The sequence below is a fragment of the Mercurialis annua genome, linkage group LG1-X (assembly GCF_937616625.2).
Source record: "Mercurialis annua linkage group LG1-X, ddMerAnnu1.2, whole genome shotgun sequence".
Classification (NCBI taxonomy): Eukaryota; Viridiplantae; Streptophyta; class Magnoliopsida; order Malpighiales; family Euphorbiaceae; genus Mercurialis; species Mercurialis annua.
The window spans coordinates 26,122,759-26,141,957 of NC_065570.1; the positions used below are offsets into that span (position 1 = coordinate 26,122,759).

The window sequence follows — 19,199 nt, forward strand, 5'->3', positions numbered from 1 at the left end:
AAAAAGGTGAAACATTTGGAATTGATTCATAACAATTCAAATGTTTGGATTGGTTTCGTAATACTTGTAAACGTTTGGCTTAAACCGCTAAAAAGGTGAAACGTTTGGTTTTGTTTCATAGCGTTTGTAAACGTTTGGCTTAAATCTCTAAAAAGGTGAAACGTTTGGATTTGTTTCGCAACGTTTTAAACGTTTGGATTGGTTTCGTAACATTTTAAATGTTTGGCTTAAATCGCTAAAAAGGTGAAACGTTTGGATTTATTTCGTAATGTTTGTAAATGTTTGGCTCAAATCACTAAAAAGATTAAACGTTTGGATTTGTTTCGTAACATATGTAAACGTTTGGCTTAAATCGCTAAAAAGATGAAACGCTAGGATTTTTTTTTTAACGTTTTTAAAGTTTGGCTTAAATCGCTAAAAAGATTAAACGTTTTGATTTGTTTCGTAACGTTTGTAAACGTTTGGCTTAAATTGCTAAAAATGTGAAACGTTAGAATTTGTTTCGTAACGTTTGTAAATTTTTGGCTTAAATCGCTAAAAAGATGAAACGTTTAGATTTATGTCGTAAAGTTTGTAAATGTTTGGCTTAAATTGTTAAAAAGATGAAACGTTTGGATTTGTTTTGTAACATCTTAAACTTTTGGATTGGTTTCGTAACGTTTGTAAACGTTTGGCTTAAATCGCTAAAAAGGTGAAACGCTTGGTTTTTTTTGTTACGTTTGTATACGTTTGACTTAAATTTCTAAAAAGGTGAAACACTTGGTTTTGTTTCATAACGTTTGTAAATGTTTGACTTAAATCGCTAAAAAGGTGAAACGTTTGGATTTGTTTCATAACGTTTTAAACGTTTGGATTGGTTTCGTAACATTTGTAAACGTTTGACTTAATCCGCAAAAAAGGTGAAACGTTTGGTTTTGTTTCATACCGTTTGTAAACGTTTGGCTTAAATCGCTAAAAAGGTGAAACGTTTGGATTTGTTTCGTAACATTTGTAAATGTTTGGCTTAATTTGCTAAAAAGGTGAAACGTTTGGATTTGTTTCATAACGTTTGTAAATGTTTGGCTTAAATCGCTAAAAAGGTGAAACGCTAGGATTTGTTTCGTAACGTTTGTAAACGTTTGGCTTAAATCGCTAAAAAGGTGAAACATTTGGATTTGTTTCGTAACGTTTTAAACGTTTGGATTGGTTTAGTAACGTTTGTACACGTTTGGCATAAATCGCTAAAAAGGTTAAATGTTTGGTTTTGTTGCGTAACGTTTGTAAACGTTTGGCTTAAATTGCTAAAAAGGTGAAACGTTTGGTTTTGTTCCGTAACGTTTATAAACGTTTGGCTTAAATCCCTAAAAAGGTGAAACATTTGGATTTGATCGGTAACGTTTATTAATGTTTGGCTTAAATCGCTAAAAAATGTGAAACGTTTGGATTTGTTTTGTAACGTTTATAAACTTTTGGCTTAAATCGCTAAAAATTTGAAACGTTTGGATTTGTTTCGTAATGTTTTAAACGTTTTGTTTTGTTTCGTAACGTTTGTAAACGTTTGACATAAATCGCTAAAAAGGTTAAACATTTGGATTTGTTTGGTAATGTTGGTAAACGTTTTGCAGAAATCGCTAAAAAGGTGAAACGTTTATATTGGTTTCGTAACGTTTTAAACGTTTGGATTGGTTTCATAACGTCTTAAACGTTTGGATTTGTTTCTTAACATTTGTAAACGTTTGGCATAAAACACTAAAAATGTGAAATGCATAGATTTGTTTCGTAACATTTTAAATGTTTGGATTTGTTTCTTAACGTTTGTAAATGTTTGGCTTAAATCGCTAAAAATGTGAAGCGTTTGGATTTGTTTCGTAACGTTTGTAAATGTTTGGCTTAAATCGCTAAAAATGTAAAACGTTTGGATTTGTTTGTAATCATTTGGCTCAAAATGCAAAAAAGGTGAAGCATTTCGTTTTGTTTCATAGCGTTTGTAAACGTTTTGCTTAAATTGCTAAAAAGATGAAACATTTGGTTTTGTTTCGTAACATTTGTAAACGTTTGGCTTAAACGCTAAAAAGGTGAAATGTTTGCATTTGTTTCGTAACATTTGTAAACGTTTGGCTTAAATCACTAAAAATGTGAAACGTTTGGATTTGTTTCGTAAAGTTTTCAACTTTTGGCTTAAATCGCAAAAAAGATGAAACATATAGATTTGTTTCGTAACGTTTGGCTTAAATCGCTAAAAAGGTGAAACGTTTGTATTTGTTTCGTAACGTTTTAAGATTGGTTTTATAACGTATTGAACGTTTGGCTTATATCGCTATAAATATGAAACGTTTGGATTTATTTCATAACGTTTGTAAACGTTTGGCTTAAATATCTAAAAAGTTGAAACGTTTGGATTTGTTTCGTAATGTTTTTAAACGTTGGCTTAAATTGTTGAAAAGGTGAAACGTTTGGTTTTGTTTCATAACGTTTGTAAACGTTTGGCTTCAATCGTTAAAAAGGTGAAACGTTTGGTTTTGTTTCGTAACGTTTGTAAACGTTTGGCTTTGTGCGCGAAGCGGGTTCCGGACGAATCGTCCCCTCACTCGCCCAGGCTTATGGTCGACTCGGTTTTGGTTTAAGTTTGATAAATTGCGGTGTCGTCACCTAGCCGTGCTAAGACTACCTGTTATATCGACTGGGTAATCTCACTTGCCTACGGCGAGATTACAGTACGCCGAGCCATAGACCAGGTTCGTGGACATATCCCGATTCTCATGTACTCTCTTAAAGGGCCCTTCCTCGTTATTTAACAGATTTACCCTTATCTCATATCGACAATCAAGTGGAATTCACAGGATATCAAAGCTGGAATCAGAGATGAATGCGTCTTAAACAAGTTTGACTCGCATATGACTTGATCTGAACTGGACAATAGCACTTAGGAATAATCTAAGAGATAAGCAAGTAAAGGTCTGGTCTGGTCAATTTGCATGCATAATAGTCTATTAGGATGTCTAACTCAGGTTGATTTTATTGGCTATCTTTAAAGCCTATACACATTCTAATTACATATTCATGTGATTAACCTAAGTCATTTAGGTGATTTGCTGGAATGGATTTGATTTCTTTGAGGTTGTTAGTCCTTTAGCCTGTTAATGATGGACTGGGCTGGGCCAATTTGAAAGCAGTATACATTGCAAGCATACCCATTTACAGTTGCTATACATACAAGGATAGGAATACTTTTAAACCTCGTTGACTTTGTGAGTGGGCTGCACTCACCGAACATGAGAGTTGTTCGTCACGTCGATACGGTTCTACTGGTTTGAAATGAGGTTGATTGGAGTTCGAACCATCCCGGTACGGCTTTTGGAAGTGGCTGGGTTTGCGGTCTATCGTCTTTAAGCCCGGTTTGTTTGCAGTTTACAATATTTGAGCTTCGGGGCCCGGTTTACAATTGGGTCTGCCACATTAACTACTAGAAACAGCTAGGTAATGAAAAGTATGATTCTGGGCTTCGAATCGGGCCAAATTCCGAGTTTGAATGAGCTCAAAAACACGTTTTCTGGTCCGAATCGCCGTCTGGAATATTTGGGAGTATTTTGGAAGTGTTCTTGTGGGGGGAGAAGGGTGCTGCTATTCTTTGCAACATTTCAATAAACTGTCGCATCAAGGGATTTTCATCTTGCGGTGGAGCATTATCCTCAGACTGTTCCTGTTTATTAAAAGATGCATTTTCAGGACCATGCACAGACTCTACAAACATTTCTGAGCCAATGGGATCATCTTCATGCCCATCCTTCCTATAGAAGATGTACTACATCAATTAGATGTATATCATGTTACGCATGTTATGCATGTTATGCCAATATGCATCACAACTCTAAGCCCTAGGCAATCTAATCCCCGCTCTGATACCACTAAATGTCACACCCTCTTAATTAAAATATTATTTACTCATAAAGTTATAACTAACAACACATAATCCAATTAAATACATTTCATGTTACGACACAAAAGTGTTAGCTTAAAGCATATCCATATACACTCATACTATCTCACATAAAATACTAACTCTTAGTACAAACGTTTCATTTATCTATCTTATTTGCATAAATATTTATGCAAATAACAAAAAACCTCATTTATCTAACTTGGCACAAAAAAATAACGCAGAGGGGTGAGCCTGCAACTCAATATGTAAATAGATATATGCATACTAAATGAACGAAGGATTACTTTACCCCCCGAACTTGGCTCAAAGTATCAAAAACGTCTAAATTAGCAAAACCGTATCACTTTTACCCCGGACTTGGCACAAAGTATCAAAAACGTCTAAATTAGCAAAATCGAATAACTTTTACCCCGAACTTGGCAAAACCGGTTCAAATAAACCCCTACGCTGATGTGGCATCTAATTAAATATTTAACCATTATTAATCTAAAACCCATCTTCTTCTACTTCCACCAACACTATTCCTCTTCCTCCATCAACAACCACCAAAAACCCATCAACCACCACCCAAAACCATCAAAAACCGCCCAAAACACCACCAGCCGCCGAGAAATGAACTCAGAGACGAACTGAGTTCGTCTCTGTTGAGAGACGAACTCGTCTCTCAGATTAGAGACGAGCTTCATCTCTCAGATGAGAGACGAAGTCAATTCGTCTCTCATCTGATGAGAGACGAAAGCACAAACCCAGATCTAGGTTTCCAGATATGGGTTCGTTTGAAGATGAGCAGCTGCCGGAAAATATTAAAAGTTTTTGTAAAAAGAACAAAAAGGTCCTTTATATTTTCAGTTAATATAATTTTGATATGTAAAGTTTTAAAATTAACTTTTTTTTATTTATTATGGACTAATTTATATAATATTAAATGAATTAGGATTATTTTAAACCTTTTACCATTAAAAACAACCTAGAAAAACAAAACACCACTAAAACAAAAGAGTGTATCTCACTCTCATAGCTGAGAGTGGGGAGGGGGGTTTTGTACCAAATTTAACAAGTTCAGGGTAAAAGTGATCCTGTTTTGGTAATTTGGACGTTTTTGATACTTTGTGCCAAGTTCAGGGGTTAAAGTGATCCTTTGTTCCATACTAAATATACACATTTCTAAGCATTCCAAGTAACTAATATATATCTCAAGCAATAATCCATTGAACATAAGCAATAATTATAACCAACAGAACAATCCAATGGTCAGTTCAAACCAAACATAATCTCACAATTCCAATCAACATCAAGCTTATAAAAGGATATTCAATCATGCGCGTAATTCACATGTTGGCCTAAATCTCCGTATAGGCAACCAACATAAGTTATTGGCCCGAATTGCCCTTTAGGAAACCAATAACTCATTCTCACGATGTTGACTCGAATTGACATTTTAGGCAACCAACGAATATCTCAATTATCATTGAATATCCAAACATAAGCATGACATGATTCTCAAAATTAAAACATGACTCACACCAAAAATTCAACGATAATTCACAAGCGCATTTACGTCTCAAATCAACACACATTTGCAATTGCAAACAAACGTATATACCAAGTATAACACTATCTATTCACTTACTCAATTCACCGAGTCTCAAACCCGTGAAGTTTCAGGCTTGTCTGTCATATTTCCTTCTGGTCTATAAGTACCTATTCACATATGTAATCTCAATTCATTCAAAAGGTGTAACTATTTCTTCAATTTTCATAAGGAAATAAACTAGTAACTATAACCCCTTTTTCTAGGCAGATTATGTGTAATGACTTCAAATAGGTACTACTCCTAACTCAAAAATCATTTATGAAACGTATTGATATGAGTCCTGTACATTTGAGTATATAGTTTCATTTCAAATTGGAAGCACATAAATTGGATTAGCATAAATCAGATTATGCACATTACAACACCATTAAATTAAACTGTCTAGACAGATTATACAACTAAATGTTTCTTCCTTATTCACCATCCAAATGACAGAATTAGTCTTTTGTCGAAACTAAACAGTTTTAGTTTACATCCTAAAGAATCCAGAGAAACAATAATTAAATAATATGGAAATGTATAACTCATTGTATCAACTTTAAAAGTAGTTAAAGATGCAACTATAGTTCTACAAGTAGGCAGAACATATATCATATCTTCAAAGTGATCCACACATCAATATAAACACAATTTAGCAAAACCCTTTGGTGGAGTTATAGGTATATGAGTCTATAAAATATATCAAAATGAACCAACCCAATTAGATCTCAATACTATGAGATATTCATGTTTTGGTGACACCCTATCTGGCTGTATTGGCAGACAGAGCAACAACATGGTATGGACTATTAGGCTATCATAACAATTTCAAATAATAAAACCCAAAGCATAACAATTATAGTTTACATAGACTAAAGAATCGTTCAGTTTGGAGTTGAATAACGCAACTTATAGCACCAACAACATGAACCGAAATTCGTCCAGAAAAAGAGTTAAACCAGAAAACCTAAAACAACTAATTCAAATGATTACACATACCTTAATTCTTCAAATTCTTGATTCAACCTTAAAACCTAAATGATTTTATGTTTAATTGATGGAATAATCTCTGAATATTAGCAAGGATTTCCTCTTCTTCTCTCTTCTTTTTCTAGGTTTAGTTTTGATAAGGATAAAGCTTAAGAGGTGATATTTAACATGTAGTTAGGGTTTATTATGATAGTATACATTTGGTTTCATAGAATCATTTATCAATACCAATATCTCATATAATCCTTGAAATGTTTTATATGTTCAGTTCTAACCTAAAATTTAATTTCATTTCAAACCACTCAAATCAACCTAGTTTTCCGACGTACTTTCATTCCAATTTGGTTCTGATATATTTGTTGTTTGTTATACTACCAATTATTCATTTTGAATAGTTATAGCATTAATCAAACCCCATCATTTTCATTTAATTAACATCAATCATTACTTTAAATGCTCACGTAAATGCAAATGAACGACGCTTACTCTTGACCATCGAAATGCATGAAATGTATGAGCATCACTATATGCAATTTAAATATGGGTGTTACAACTCTCCCCACCTTAGAAAATTTCGTCTCAAAATATAAGAACTTACCACCATTATAAAATTGATAAAGGTATTTCCTTCTCATATGTTCTTCCACCTCCCATGTAGCTTCTTTTGGAGAATGACGATTCCATCTTACTTTAACCATTGGTATCTCTTTATTCTTTCATTTCTTTACCTCTACTCCTAGTATTTCTATAGGTTCCTCTATGTATACTAATTTTCCTGTGAGTTCTACCCCCGTTTCTTGTATCACATGACTAGGATCAGATCTATATCTTCATAATATGGAAGCATGAAACACGTCATGAATTTGTGATAACTCTCCCGGTAATGCTAGTCGATAAGCCAATGGTCCAATTCTATCAATGATTTCATACGGTCCAATATATTTTGGACTAAGCTTTCCCTGCTTGCCAAATCTCAAAACTCCTTTCCGTGGAGATACTTTCAAGCATACTTTCTCACCCACTTCATATTCAATTTCCCTACGATGTCTATCAGTGTAACTCTTTTGCCGATCTTGTGAAGCTTTTAAACACTGTTTGACTGTTTGTATCTTTTCCATAGTTTCTTAAACTGTTTCAGGACCTTCAAGTTGTCGCATTCCTTCAATATCCCAACACATTGGACTTCGACACTTTCTTCCATACAGTGCTTCATATGGAGCCATACTTATACTAGAATGAAAACTATTATTGTAGGCAAATTCCATCAAGGATACAATTAAAATGGGAACATCATGCAATCGAACAATCTCAAAAATATACAATGCAACCAATTTATCAAGGGAATCAATTTGTCGAACAGGTAAGAAATGAGCAGATTTAGTGAGTCTATCAACAATAACCCATATAGAATCATGCTTTCTGAATGTACGTGGCAACCCAACAACAAAATCCATAGTTATTTTCTCCCATTTCCACTCTGGTATAGCTAAAGAATGAAGTTTACCTGCAGGTGCCTGATGTTCTACTTTCACTTGTTGGCATGTTAAGCATTTAGCCACAAATTCTGACATATCTTTCTTCATTGTTGGACACAAATAAAAAGGCGTCATATTTCTGTACATTTTAGTACTTCCAGGATGCATACTATAAGGTTCATTATGAGCTTCTTCTAATATATCCACCCTCAAGTTTTCCACATTTGAAACACAAACACGACTGCCATTTAACAAAAGACCATCATCTCTCAGAACAAATTGGTCATGTTTTCCTTGTTCAACCTTTCTTCTCATCTTCTGTAAATAAGGATCTTCAAACTGAGTTTCTATAATTTTATCTTCAATAGAAGCCTTCACTTGCAAGGTGGCTAATAAGGTATCATCATGTGTGTCTAACCAAGTGTTCATTCCTCGAAGTGCAACTAAATATTCAATATCATATCAGAGCATACATGCCATACGATCCACAACCTTTCGACTCAAAGTATCAGCAACAACATTTGCTTTTCCAGGATGATAATCAATAGTACAGTCATAATCTTTCAGTAACTCAATCCATCTTCTTTGCCTTAAATTCGACTCTTTCTATGTAGGAATATATTTCAAGCTTTTATGATCTGTGAAAACTTGAAACGTCTCACCATTTAAGTTATGTCTCCATGTCTTTAATGCATGCTCAATGGCACCTAGTTCTAGATCATGAGTTTGGTAATTCACTTCATGAGGTCACAGTTTTCTAGAAGCATAAGCAATAACCTTCCCATGTTGCATTAATACACATCCAAAGCCTTATTTTGATGCATCGGTGTAAACTACATAACCTCCATTTTCAGATGGTAAGGAAAGTATTGGTGCTGAAGTACGACTTTTCTTTAATTCCTCAAAGCTTTTCTCACATGTGTCAATCAACTTGAAAGTTGCATTCTTTATCAGTAAATTTGTCAACGGTTTTGCAATAACACAAAAGTCTTTCACAAATCTTCTGTAATACCCTGCTAAACCCAGAAAACTTCGATAACATTCTTTGGTGACTCCCATTCAAGAATAGCTTTAATCTTTGATGGAGATCTGGTTGTACACCATATTTTGAAATTATATGCCCCAAAAAGGCTATTTCTACCAACCAGAATTCACATTTACTAAACTTGGCATAAAGTTATTAATCTTTCAAAACTTGTAAGACAATTATCAAATGTTGTTCATGTTCTTCATGGCTTCGAGAATAGATAAAAATAGGCTTAATTACTTAAAAAAACACTCATCTTTAATTTTGTTTCTGTTTATACCCTGACCTAGGAAAATTGTCACATATACTCATGACCTTACTTTATGATTCACCTCTACCCCAAATTTCAAAAAAAATATGATTTATTAAAAACAACTAAATTTGAGGGTTATTTTATACCTTTTTCTACTAAAAAAATACAAACAAGTACTTCATCTTTAAAAACATTCAAATAAATCCTAAAATTAATTTTTTTAATTTAAATAAAATAAAATAAATAAAATATTTTTTATTAATTACAATCTACAATTATACTCTAATTTGAAAAACCGCTAAATATTATTATTTATAAAGAATTCTATTTTTAAAACAGATGTCGGAAAAGGAGGAGCTGAGCTGCTCCTCCTTCTATGGAGGAACAACGTGAAGGAGGAACACGCTGTTCCTCCATGGTCCTTGGGAAGGAGGAACACCATGGAGGAACAACGTGTTCCTCCATGGAAGGAGGACGACGGTTCCTCCTTCCACGAAAGGAGGAAAGTGGCGGTGGGTGAATTCTTTTTAAAAAAAAATTAATTTAATTTTATTGAAAGAGTTTTTTATGGTTCTTAATTTTGATAGTGGGTTCTAAAATTGGAGTACGGTTGTAGGTCGGGAATAATTAAATAATTATGATTAATTGATTTTATTAAAGAAGAAGGTGTTTTTGTATAATTAATAACTTTGATGTGTAATTAGAATATATACTAAAAAAGAAGGACTATTTTAAACCTCTTTTCAAATAAAAAGAGGTAAATTTAATACTTCGAGGGTAGAGGTGAAACATAAAGACAAGGTCATGAGTTTTCCTAGGTCAGGGTATAAACGAAAACAAAGTTAAAGGTGAGGGTTTTTAAGTAATTAAGCCGATAAAAATATCATCAATAAACACAATCACAAACTGATCCAAATACTGCTGAAACATTTTGTTCATTAATGATATAAAAGCAGTTGGAGCATTCGTCAATCCAAATGGCATCACAATAAACTCATAATGACCATACCTAGTTCTAAATGCAGTTTTAGGAATGGACTTCTCATCAACTCGAAGTTGCCAATATCCTGACCGCAAATCAATTTTAGAAAATATCGTGGCACCTCTCAATTGATCAAGTGAATTATCGATCCTTGGCATTGGATATCTATTCTTCACAGTTATTTTATTCAATTGCTTATAATCAATGCATAATCGCATACAACCATCTTCCTTTTTCACAAATAACACAGGTGCGCCCCAGGGAGAAATACTTGGCCTGATGAACCCCTTATCAAGTAGTTCTTCTAACTGTTTCTTGAATTCTTTCAATTCTAGTGGAGTCATTCTATATGGTGCAATAGAAATTGTAGCTGACCCAGGCATAGTTTCAATTTCAAAATCAACCTCCCTATGATGTGGCAAACTAGGCAAACCATCAAGAAACACATCTGGAATGTCTCTCACTATTAGAATTTCTGAAACCCCCGGACTAACATTAGTCATATCTATTACACTAGCCAAATATGATTGACATCCATCTCTTATATAATGAAATGTAGTAATAGCAGAGATTAAACAATTAGGCACTACTCGTCAAAAAAAAAAACAATTAGGCACTGTTTTCCTTTTCCCAACAATAATTGTTTTAATTTGCCCTTGAATTTCCATAACTACTTCTTTAGTTTGACAATCAAAAATGCATGATGTTTTGACAACCAATCCATACCCAATATAACATCAAACTCTCTCAAATGAACAACCACCAAATCAGCTTGTAAGGTCATACCATCCACAATCATATGACAAGATTTTATCATAATATTTACAATAATAACACCCCCAGCATGCATAGAAACATACATATCATGTCCCAATGGTTCTAATATGCCATGCACACATAATACAAACTCATGTGATATGAATGAACATGTAGATCCAGGATCAATTAACATATGTGCGTCATAGTTACAGATAGAAAATATACCAGTAATCACATCAGGTGCAGTAGGTGCATCTTGCCTCGTCACTGCAAATACTCTTGCTCGGGTATGAGGTTTGCCTGTATATCCAGACTGTATAGCTGAAAATGTTCCTCCTCCTCCTCTATTACCTCTCCCTCTTCCACGGCCAACACCCACTTTGTGTATATTTTTACCCACACTACTCTGACCCATGGCATGAGAATCTTCAAGTAAACCTCTCCTGAGTGGACAATCTCTAACAATATGGCCAGGTTTACGACAATTATAACACACAATAGGGTTTCTTCCCCAACAGTACCCTGACTGTACTCTACCACAATTTACACACACTGGAGTCGATCCTACACTAACTGACCTTGTTGGTCGTTGTCTATTATGAAACCCAGTAGATGTATATCCACCTCTGCCAGATGACATTGAGGCTGGCCTACTCGACTGACCTCTTCCCTTTCCTCTATACCCACTAGTACTTGAACTTGATCCTCAAAAAGAAAAGGAACTAACATGTCTTGAATGAGCATTAAAAGTCCCAATCATTTTCTTCTTTTTAGACTCTATCTCACTCCTTTCAACTGGTATTTCTTCTGCCCTCAATGCACTATAAGTAGGAGTCTTAACAGTAATTTTCTCTCGAATATCAAGGTTCAAATCCATTTCAAATTTACTTCTTTTCCTTTCCTTAGTAGTTATCTCTTCAGGTGCATACTTTGATAATTTGACAAATTGAAGTTCATATTCAGCCACTGATAACTCATTCTGCTTCAGTTCCATGAATTCAATTTTCTTTTTATCACGATATACTGGTGGCATGTACTTCTCACCAAATTCTCTAAGGAAATCATCCTTAGTTAAAGTTAATGGCATATTTCCGCTTCCTGGATTTGTTTCCCACCAATCCAAAGCATCCTTCTCAAATAATGATATTGCATATTTTAGCTTATGTTGAGGAGCGCATTCAATTATGTCTAAAACTCTCTCTGTATTTCTCAACCATTCTTCAGCTTTTGCATGATCTGTAGTACCTCCAAATGTCTTTGCCCCTTGTTTCCTAACTCTCTCATAGTTTTTATCAATTTCTGGTTCCTGTGCTCGATGGTGCAGTGGTGCTGCTATTCTTTGCAACATTTCAATAAACTATTGCAGCAAGGGATTTTCATCTTGCGGTGGAGCATTATCCTCAGACTGTTCCTGTTCATTAAAAGATGCATTTCCAGGACCATGCACAGACTCTACATACATTTCTAGGCCAATGGGATCATCTCTATGCTCATCCATCCAATAGAAGATGTACTACATCAATTAGATGTATATAATGTTAGGACTTAGACTACATTTTCTTAGTATTTTATGGGCTATTCGCGGTTAATTGCGATTCAACGCCTCAAGATTGTTGTTGCGCACTGACATGTCTACTTGATGTTGCACAAACGGATCGATAGCTTAGACAATTTTCTCTGGAAATTATCATTGGATGCCTCAATATCATAACATTTTTTACCTGTCCGAAAAATAGGTGTCTACAGTTTTCCCCCTCTTTAACGTGAATTGGCGAAGTAGGTCAATTCACGTTAAAAAGTAGCTCACCGTTCGACAACGACCAGGATACTGCCCACCGTAGAGGTACCAACTCGTGGGTGGTTTGGTAATGCCCGAGCCCAAGCACTACCGGTTGTGGTGCGTGATGCTGACTCTACACGCCCTTGTTTTGGTATATCCTCCCACAACCCGAGAATAGCTTCCGATGGTAGCGCCTTAACCTGAGCACTACCTGTTGCAGTGCACAATACTAACGCTGTGCTCCCTTATATCCGGTCTATTCTACCCCAACCCGAGAATAGTCTCTTGTGGTAGCGCCCTATCCTGAGCGCTACCTATCGCGGTGCACAATGCAAATGTTGTTCTCCCTTGTTTCCGGTTTACTCTCCCCCAGCCCGAGAATAGTCTCTGGTGGTAGCGCCTTATCCTGAGCGCTACCAATCGTGGTGCACAATACTGACGCTGCGCTACCTGTCGCGGTGTAGAACGTTTTGTCAGTTTGATTCTCAGCGTTGATGATGAAATCTAAGTTTGCTCTTTTATGAGATGTCTTAACCTGATAGACATGTTATTTTCAATAGCCATATATGCATGCATTAATAAGATCGAGTTATGTCTTTAGCTCATTAAATAACCAGTACAAAGAAGTGAAAAACTTCTAGAGATAATTCGGTCGCAAGAGACTATACCTCTGAATAATGAGAAAAGTCGGACAACTATCTTATCGGGATAGTGGCTTGCGTGGTAGTACCCACAAGAGATCTCTCACATGTCTCTTGGCACAAAAAGATTTGGCCATAAACCGGAAGGCTTACACGACTCAAAGGCGTCTAGCAGTAGAAGCTCACATTAGAAACGAACGTCTAGCCCGGATAGGACACCACAAACAAAGAAGTCCACCACCAGAGCAGTGACCATCTATCTATGAGAGCGAGACAATCTAAAGAGTGGAAGGAGGAGCACACTACAAGACCTCCTCTAGATGCTTGAGATCCGTGTAAGACGCTCATAAAAAATAGTCCATTACAAAAATCCAAAAAGGTCTAATTGACGGCAGGGGTACGGTCCCTTGAAACAGAAAGTATCTCAATTGTAACAGTTATTCCATGAGCTAGCAATATAGATCTTTTATCAAGCATGCATGCCATGATTATTGACCAGCACATGCACCGAGAAAGGACAGACAAATGATCATAAAACTTATAAGCACTACTTCTAGAGACAACGAAATCAAAAATTCATTTAATGTCACGACCCGAATTCCACCCTAATCCAAGTCATGACCGGCGCTAGGGAATGGGAATGGTTGTTCCGAAACCCGTAGCAAGCCTAGAACCTCTAGAAATTTTTCGCAAATATTATTAGTGGATCGTATCTCACGTACGATCCATTTTCAGAGAACACCGTTAAAACCTTTCTTGTTTAACGCAAACACATTTCTGAAATATACTTATAAGCGAGATATGGTTTCAGAAGTACTGGTTAGATAACCTTGTTATCTCAACCCTTGTTTCCTTCTTAAAACCTGGTGTGGTGATTACTGGAAACCAGGGACTTATCTTTCGCTTGCCTTAACACACAGGCAGCCCCGTTCCAATCCACACACCACAGTTAATATGTTTAATAAAATAGTGCGGACATCTTGCGTCTCGCAACGGTGGTATTAAACATATTAAAATACACAGCGGACCGGTTACACATAGCCGGCGTATAAAAACATACTGTTAAAACACACGAGACCGACTCGGTAACTAGATACAATATGCCACTAAGCAGCCATCCAGAAGGTATAGACACGTGCACTAGATCCTATCAGAGTATTTAAACAGAGGACTAGTGGCACGGCTGCTGGCATATCACACTTATACTATTGCAGCACACTAAGAGTACAAAATCCTATGTACATTACCCAAGAAGAGCTTTCCTGAAGAAAGGATGTGGAAGCTCGACTAACCTCAAAGCTCGTTTCCTGAAAAATGGGATAACAACAACGGGGTCAGAAATATAAATATTTCTGAGTGAGTAAACAGTTTACAAGTAAATACCAAAATCGCATCATATATATAAAACAGTTATATATATAAAATATGTTACCAATATGTCGATCCATATGAAACCCTAGTCCAAAATTGTCCTAACAGACACACTTATCTTACGAGCTTATAGACAACAGAATAAGGACCGTGACCCGAGTCACTGCCGTCCACTTCTGTATCTCTGGTACCTGGACCGTAATCATGAAACTGCCATCGCGGTTTATCCCGCGACCGTAACTGTATTACTGCTGTCTCAGGGTTTACCCGTGTAGTCAGGGCATTTACTTTCCCAATGACTTACACGACAGACATACCTCTATACCTCGACAGAAGTACATCTAAAAATCGATGTTGGTGATCACACAACCCTATTTCTTCCCAATAGGTAGCTCGTTCCAATGGACCTTTCTTGGCTAAATTATACTACTGCGATTTATGGATTTAAAATAATTGAATACTGATATTCAAAAGTAAACACGTAAACTCACAGTACTGCTAAATTACTACTTAGCACCGCCGTATGTGTGATAGACTCCCTGGAGCCTTGTCTGACTGCTGGATAGCTAGTCGGATCAAACATACAAAACACACAAGACAACACATTAATATTTGTTCTGCTATAAACATCTAGGTCCTGAAACCCAGGTCCAGACAAATCATATAAACATATAACACATAACACTTATGGTCTTTTATTTCTTAAAAACCATATAAACCGTTTTCACCTCGAGAAAACGTTTATGCTTCTCTCTATAAGTCATTTTAGGTATAATTAAAATCATTTAATAGTATAGACTTGATTGTCAAAACAATTCACAGTCGTATACTAATTATTTAGCAAAGCCGATTGCTAAATCTTTTAAACTGGTTAAACGTCGACTTTAACTCTTTTAAAGTCCTTTTTAAACGTTTAACTTTACTTTTAAAATCTCATTTTAAAACACCTAACTTTAGGTTTAAAAATATTTATTTAAAGTATTTTAGATTCGGTCGGAATACACGTCGAGTTACTAGGCGAAAACATCTCGGAATCGCCCCTCGAAAGTCCGCCGAAAAGTCCGGAAAAATCCCCACGCACACGTCCCGCTAAGTACTGCTTTGCGGGCGCACAGCAGGCCAGTCCCGGGGAAATCGATCCCCGGGCCATTCCGACGTTCTTTTAAATCTCGTTTTTCCGCTCCTAACACATATACACAATCCAATCTATCCATATTCACATTCGGAACGTAAAAATAATAGGTATACGTTCGATTCGATACGGTAACCGTTTATAAACGTATATATATTCGATATATATCGAAATATATTAAAATAAACGTTTAATACGGAATTAATACCTCGATTAGTCGAGTAATCGTTGAAGAAACGGAGTTAAAATCGAGAAACGGACGAAGCTGCCGAAATCCTAATGTCGCCTGCTTCCCAGAGAGCTAAGCAGCTCTTCATTTGCTAAGGAAATGAGCAAATGAGTTATCTGTACTCATTTAGCTCATTTGAAACATATATATAGTTAATGGCTAAAGTGCCGTTTAATACTAGCTCAATCATGCACTTTAAACCAACTTCTTAATTAGTCGTCCGTAGCTCAAACAGAAACGACTTTCAAATTTCGTGAAAATTTACCCAAAAATCAATAAAATAAAATAAAATATAATTTTTATTCTCATCCGACTTATATTTTATTTTCAATAAATCTCGGAAGATTTATTAGCTCCAAATCAATCCCGCTTGATTAAAATTACGACGTCCAAATTTCATGAAACTTTGACGGTAGCTTCGTCAAATTATTTCGCGAATAATGACACCAAAATTATTCGCTCGAGACTTATAAATTATTTTATTCTAATTTGGACTAATTAATTATATTTAATTAGTTTATAACTAAAATTAATTAAAGTAAAAAATCCAAGGACTAAGGAATACCTTTTCCATAACTTGCTTACCACTTCACACCGCCTCTCCTTCTTATTCTCTTCTTATCATTTTTTTTTTCTTTTAATAATATATTTATATATATATATATATATATATATATATATATAAACTTATATTCTTTAATTACACGTCGAGACTTCCGAGTTTCGACATTTTAATTTCGGAGTTTTGTCCGAAATATTAAACTCTCCACTTAGAGTGGTATATTGATATATTAATTATCAATATATATTTATCTTACGATTCCAGTCGTATTTTATGTTCTATTAGTCCCATCATATTTCTTTATTAAAATTTAAATCCTCGATTTAAATTTTTAAACTCCTATTATTATAACATACTTTTAGGGATACTTATAAATTAAATTTACGTTTAAATTTAATTTGCATATTCCCGGCTAATAAAACCTTTATACGTGGCTTATAAAAATACGGATTATTACATTCTCTCCCCTTATATAAATTCGTCCTCGAATTTACATACACTTTTTCTTTTACTTATATAGCCAACAATACTTTTCCATTTCATGTTCTATGCTTTTCACAGCATAAACATTACTGTTGTTGTCTGTGGCATAATTGCTGCCATCTATGGCACAGTTGATGTCGTCTATGGCACAATTGCACAGCTGTGCACTATTGTTAACTTACTACCTTTCTTTTATTCACTTTTCCATCTCTACTTTACTTGTCCTTATAGACCTTATACTTTACTTTACTAGTATACGAACACTGGTTATCTAAACCTTGCAGTTCTTCTCTAACTGCAGCTCATATATCTCAATCGCTTTACATCTCATGTCACTGTACTTTCACTTATAGGTTCCTAACCTATAACCTTGACTTCTGTTATCAGAAATCTTTAAACTTATTAACCTCGTGTTATTCCCTTATGTTATTTCACTTCGAGCCTACTTCGGCTACCCAGATCGTTTATCCTGAAGCGTCTGTTTACCAAATAAATTTGGTATTCTTATATTCGGAAATGCGTTCTACAACTTCCGTTTAGACTTCGAGTTAAGATTCTTTCTCGAAGGTATCAGAAATTGACCTCAAAGTTGGCTCTTTGAGCTAATTTTAAAAGACTGCAAAACTGCCGGCATGGCTGTTATCGAAGCCAATGAACCAGTCTTTTTCCAAATATTATTTCAAATTCCCATATTTTGACATCCAATCTACAACTTCCATGAAGAGTCGAACTTAATCCGACCTCTTTTCGGTTTCCGAAATCGTCCTTAAAGTTGGCTACTAGCCATACTTGTATTCTTTATACATCTTATTACTTTTCCTTTTTGTTGTAGTTCTTTACAAACAGTACAAACTTTGAACTCATTTCTGGGATATCAACTTGTTACTAAGTCTTATGATATCACCTTTGAATTCACTTTCTTTTTATTCCTTGAACTTTCTAGTTCGCTATTTATTATTGGTTGTACATTTTATTGTACCTTTTTATCATTAAGATTTTTAGTCTTATTATAAATTTTTTCATATCTGTTACTCGTTTTAGGGTAATGTTGGTTAAGTATTTTTAATTTCTAACCTTACCCTCTTTATCTGTTGGAACTCCTGTTCCATAAACAGACTACTCTTCCTTAACATCCTTTACACTCTCTTATGATTCTATATTTTGTATAGAATGTCTTTTATCTTCTCATGATTCTATATCTTGTATAGAATGTCTACTAATTCCTTATCAATCTATAGTAACTTCCTGTTACAGATTGAATTACTGGTTTCCACTCATTAATGATGTGTTCGTACAGGTGTAAGGGTAGGTTATAACCTAATTATCTCACCGCGAAACACCTTTTCACTTACTCCACAATCACACAAAACTATACTCCCGTTACTAGATTTCGGTATTTTCAAGGTTAATTATAACCCATAACCTATTTCCTATATACATATTCTCCTTGTTCACAGCTAACAGTTACCATAACTGTACTATAGCTGTTACTATCGCATTTAATTAACTAACTATTAACTTTAGCTCCGTTTTCAAACATTTCACTTTGAAAACAAAATGTTTATTAACATTTTTCTATTTTTACTCGGCCATACTATACATATTTCTGGCCCGACATTGAAAATACATGTACATTACATGTATATTCCGTTACCAGCCAGCCAAGACCTCACAGTCATAAGGCTCGGTTCTCGGAATTTCATCTTTTGAAACTACTGTCTCATCACAGTTTTCAAATTCATTTATATACATATATGGAGCTTATGTTGATAATTCCAAGTTAATTAAAGTTTACACTTCTTATCGTTGTCACTTGCACCTTTGGCTCACTGCCAAAAGTTCACGCAAGTTCCACGACAACATCTCCATCATCGAGCATCTTCCAACGCTCCGTTCAACGATCGCAACAGTTAAAACTTAGATAACCGTCTTGGGACTATCATATCCTAATATCAAACCAATCTAACGGTTTGATCATACGTTATTAGGGTTTTACTACACCCTACTAGTTTCCATACAACAT

General features: G+C 35.1%; 2 protein-coding genes across 2 annotated transcripts; both read right to left on the reverse strand.

Annotated features, from left to right (window-relative positions):
• Window positions 1-6,255: 6,255 nt before the first annotated feature.
• Window positions 6,256-7,600, reverse strand: LOC126667428 (uncharacterized). The gene is made up of 4 exons (XM_050360403.1): window positions 7,413-7,600; window positions 7,211-7,310; window positions 6,397-6,459; window positions 6,256-6,306 (listed from the first exon to the last, which is right to left on the reverse strand). The coding sequence occupies exons 1-4, from the start codon at window positions 7,598-7,600 to the stop codon at window positions 6,256-6,258; spliced, it is 402 nt and encodes a 133-aa protein (XP_050216360.1).
• Window positions 7,601-10,889: 3,289 nt separating this feature from the next.
• Window positions 10,890-12,326, reverse strand: LOC126667443 (uncharacterized). The gene is made up of 2 exons (XM_050360419.1): window positions 11,765-12,326; window positions 10,890-11,683 (listed from the first exon to the last, which is right to left on the reverse strand). The coding sequence occupies exons 1-2, from the start codon at window positions 12,324-12,326 to the stop codon at window positions 10,890-10,892; spliced, it is 1,356 nt and encodes a 451-aa protein (XP_050216376.1).
• Window positions 12,327-19,199: the final 6,873 nt, after the last annotated feature.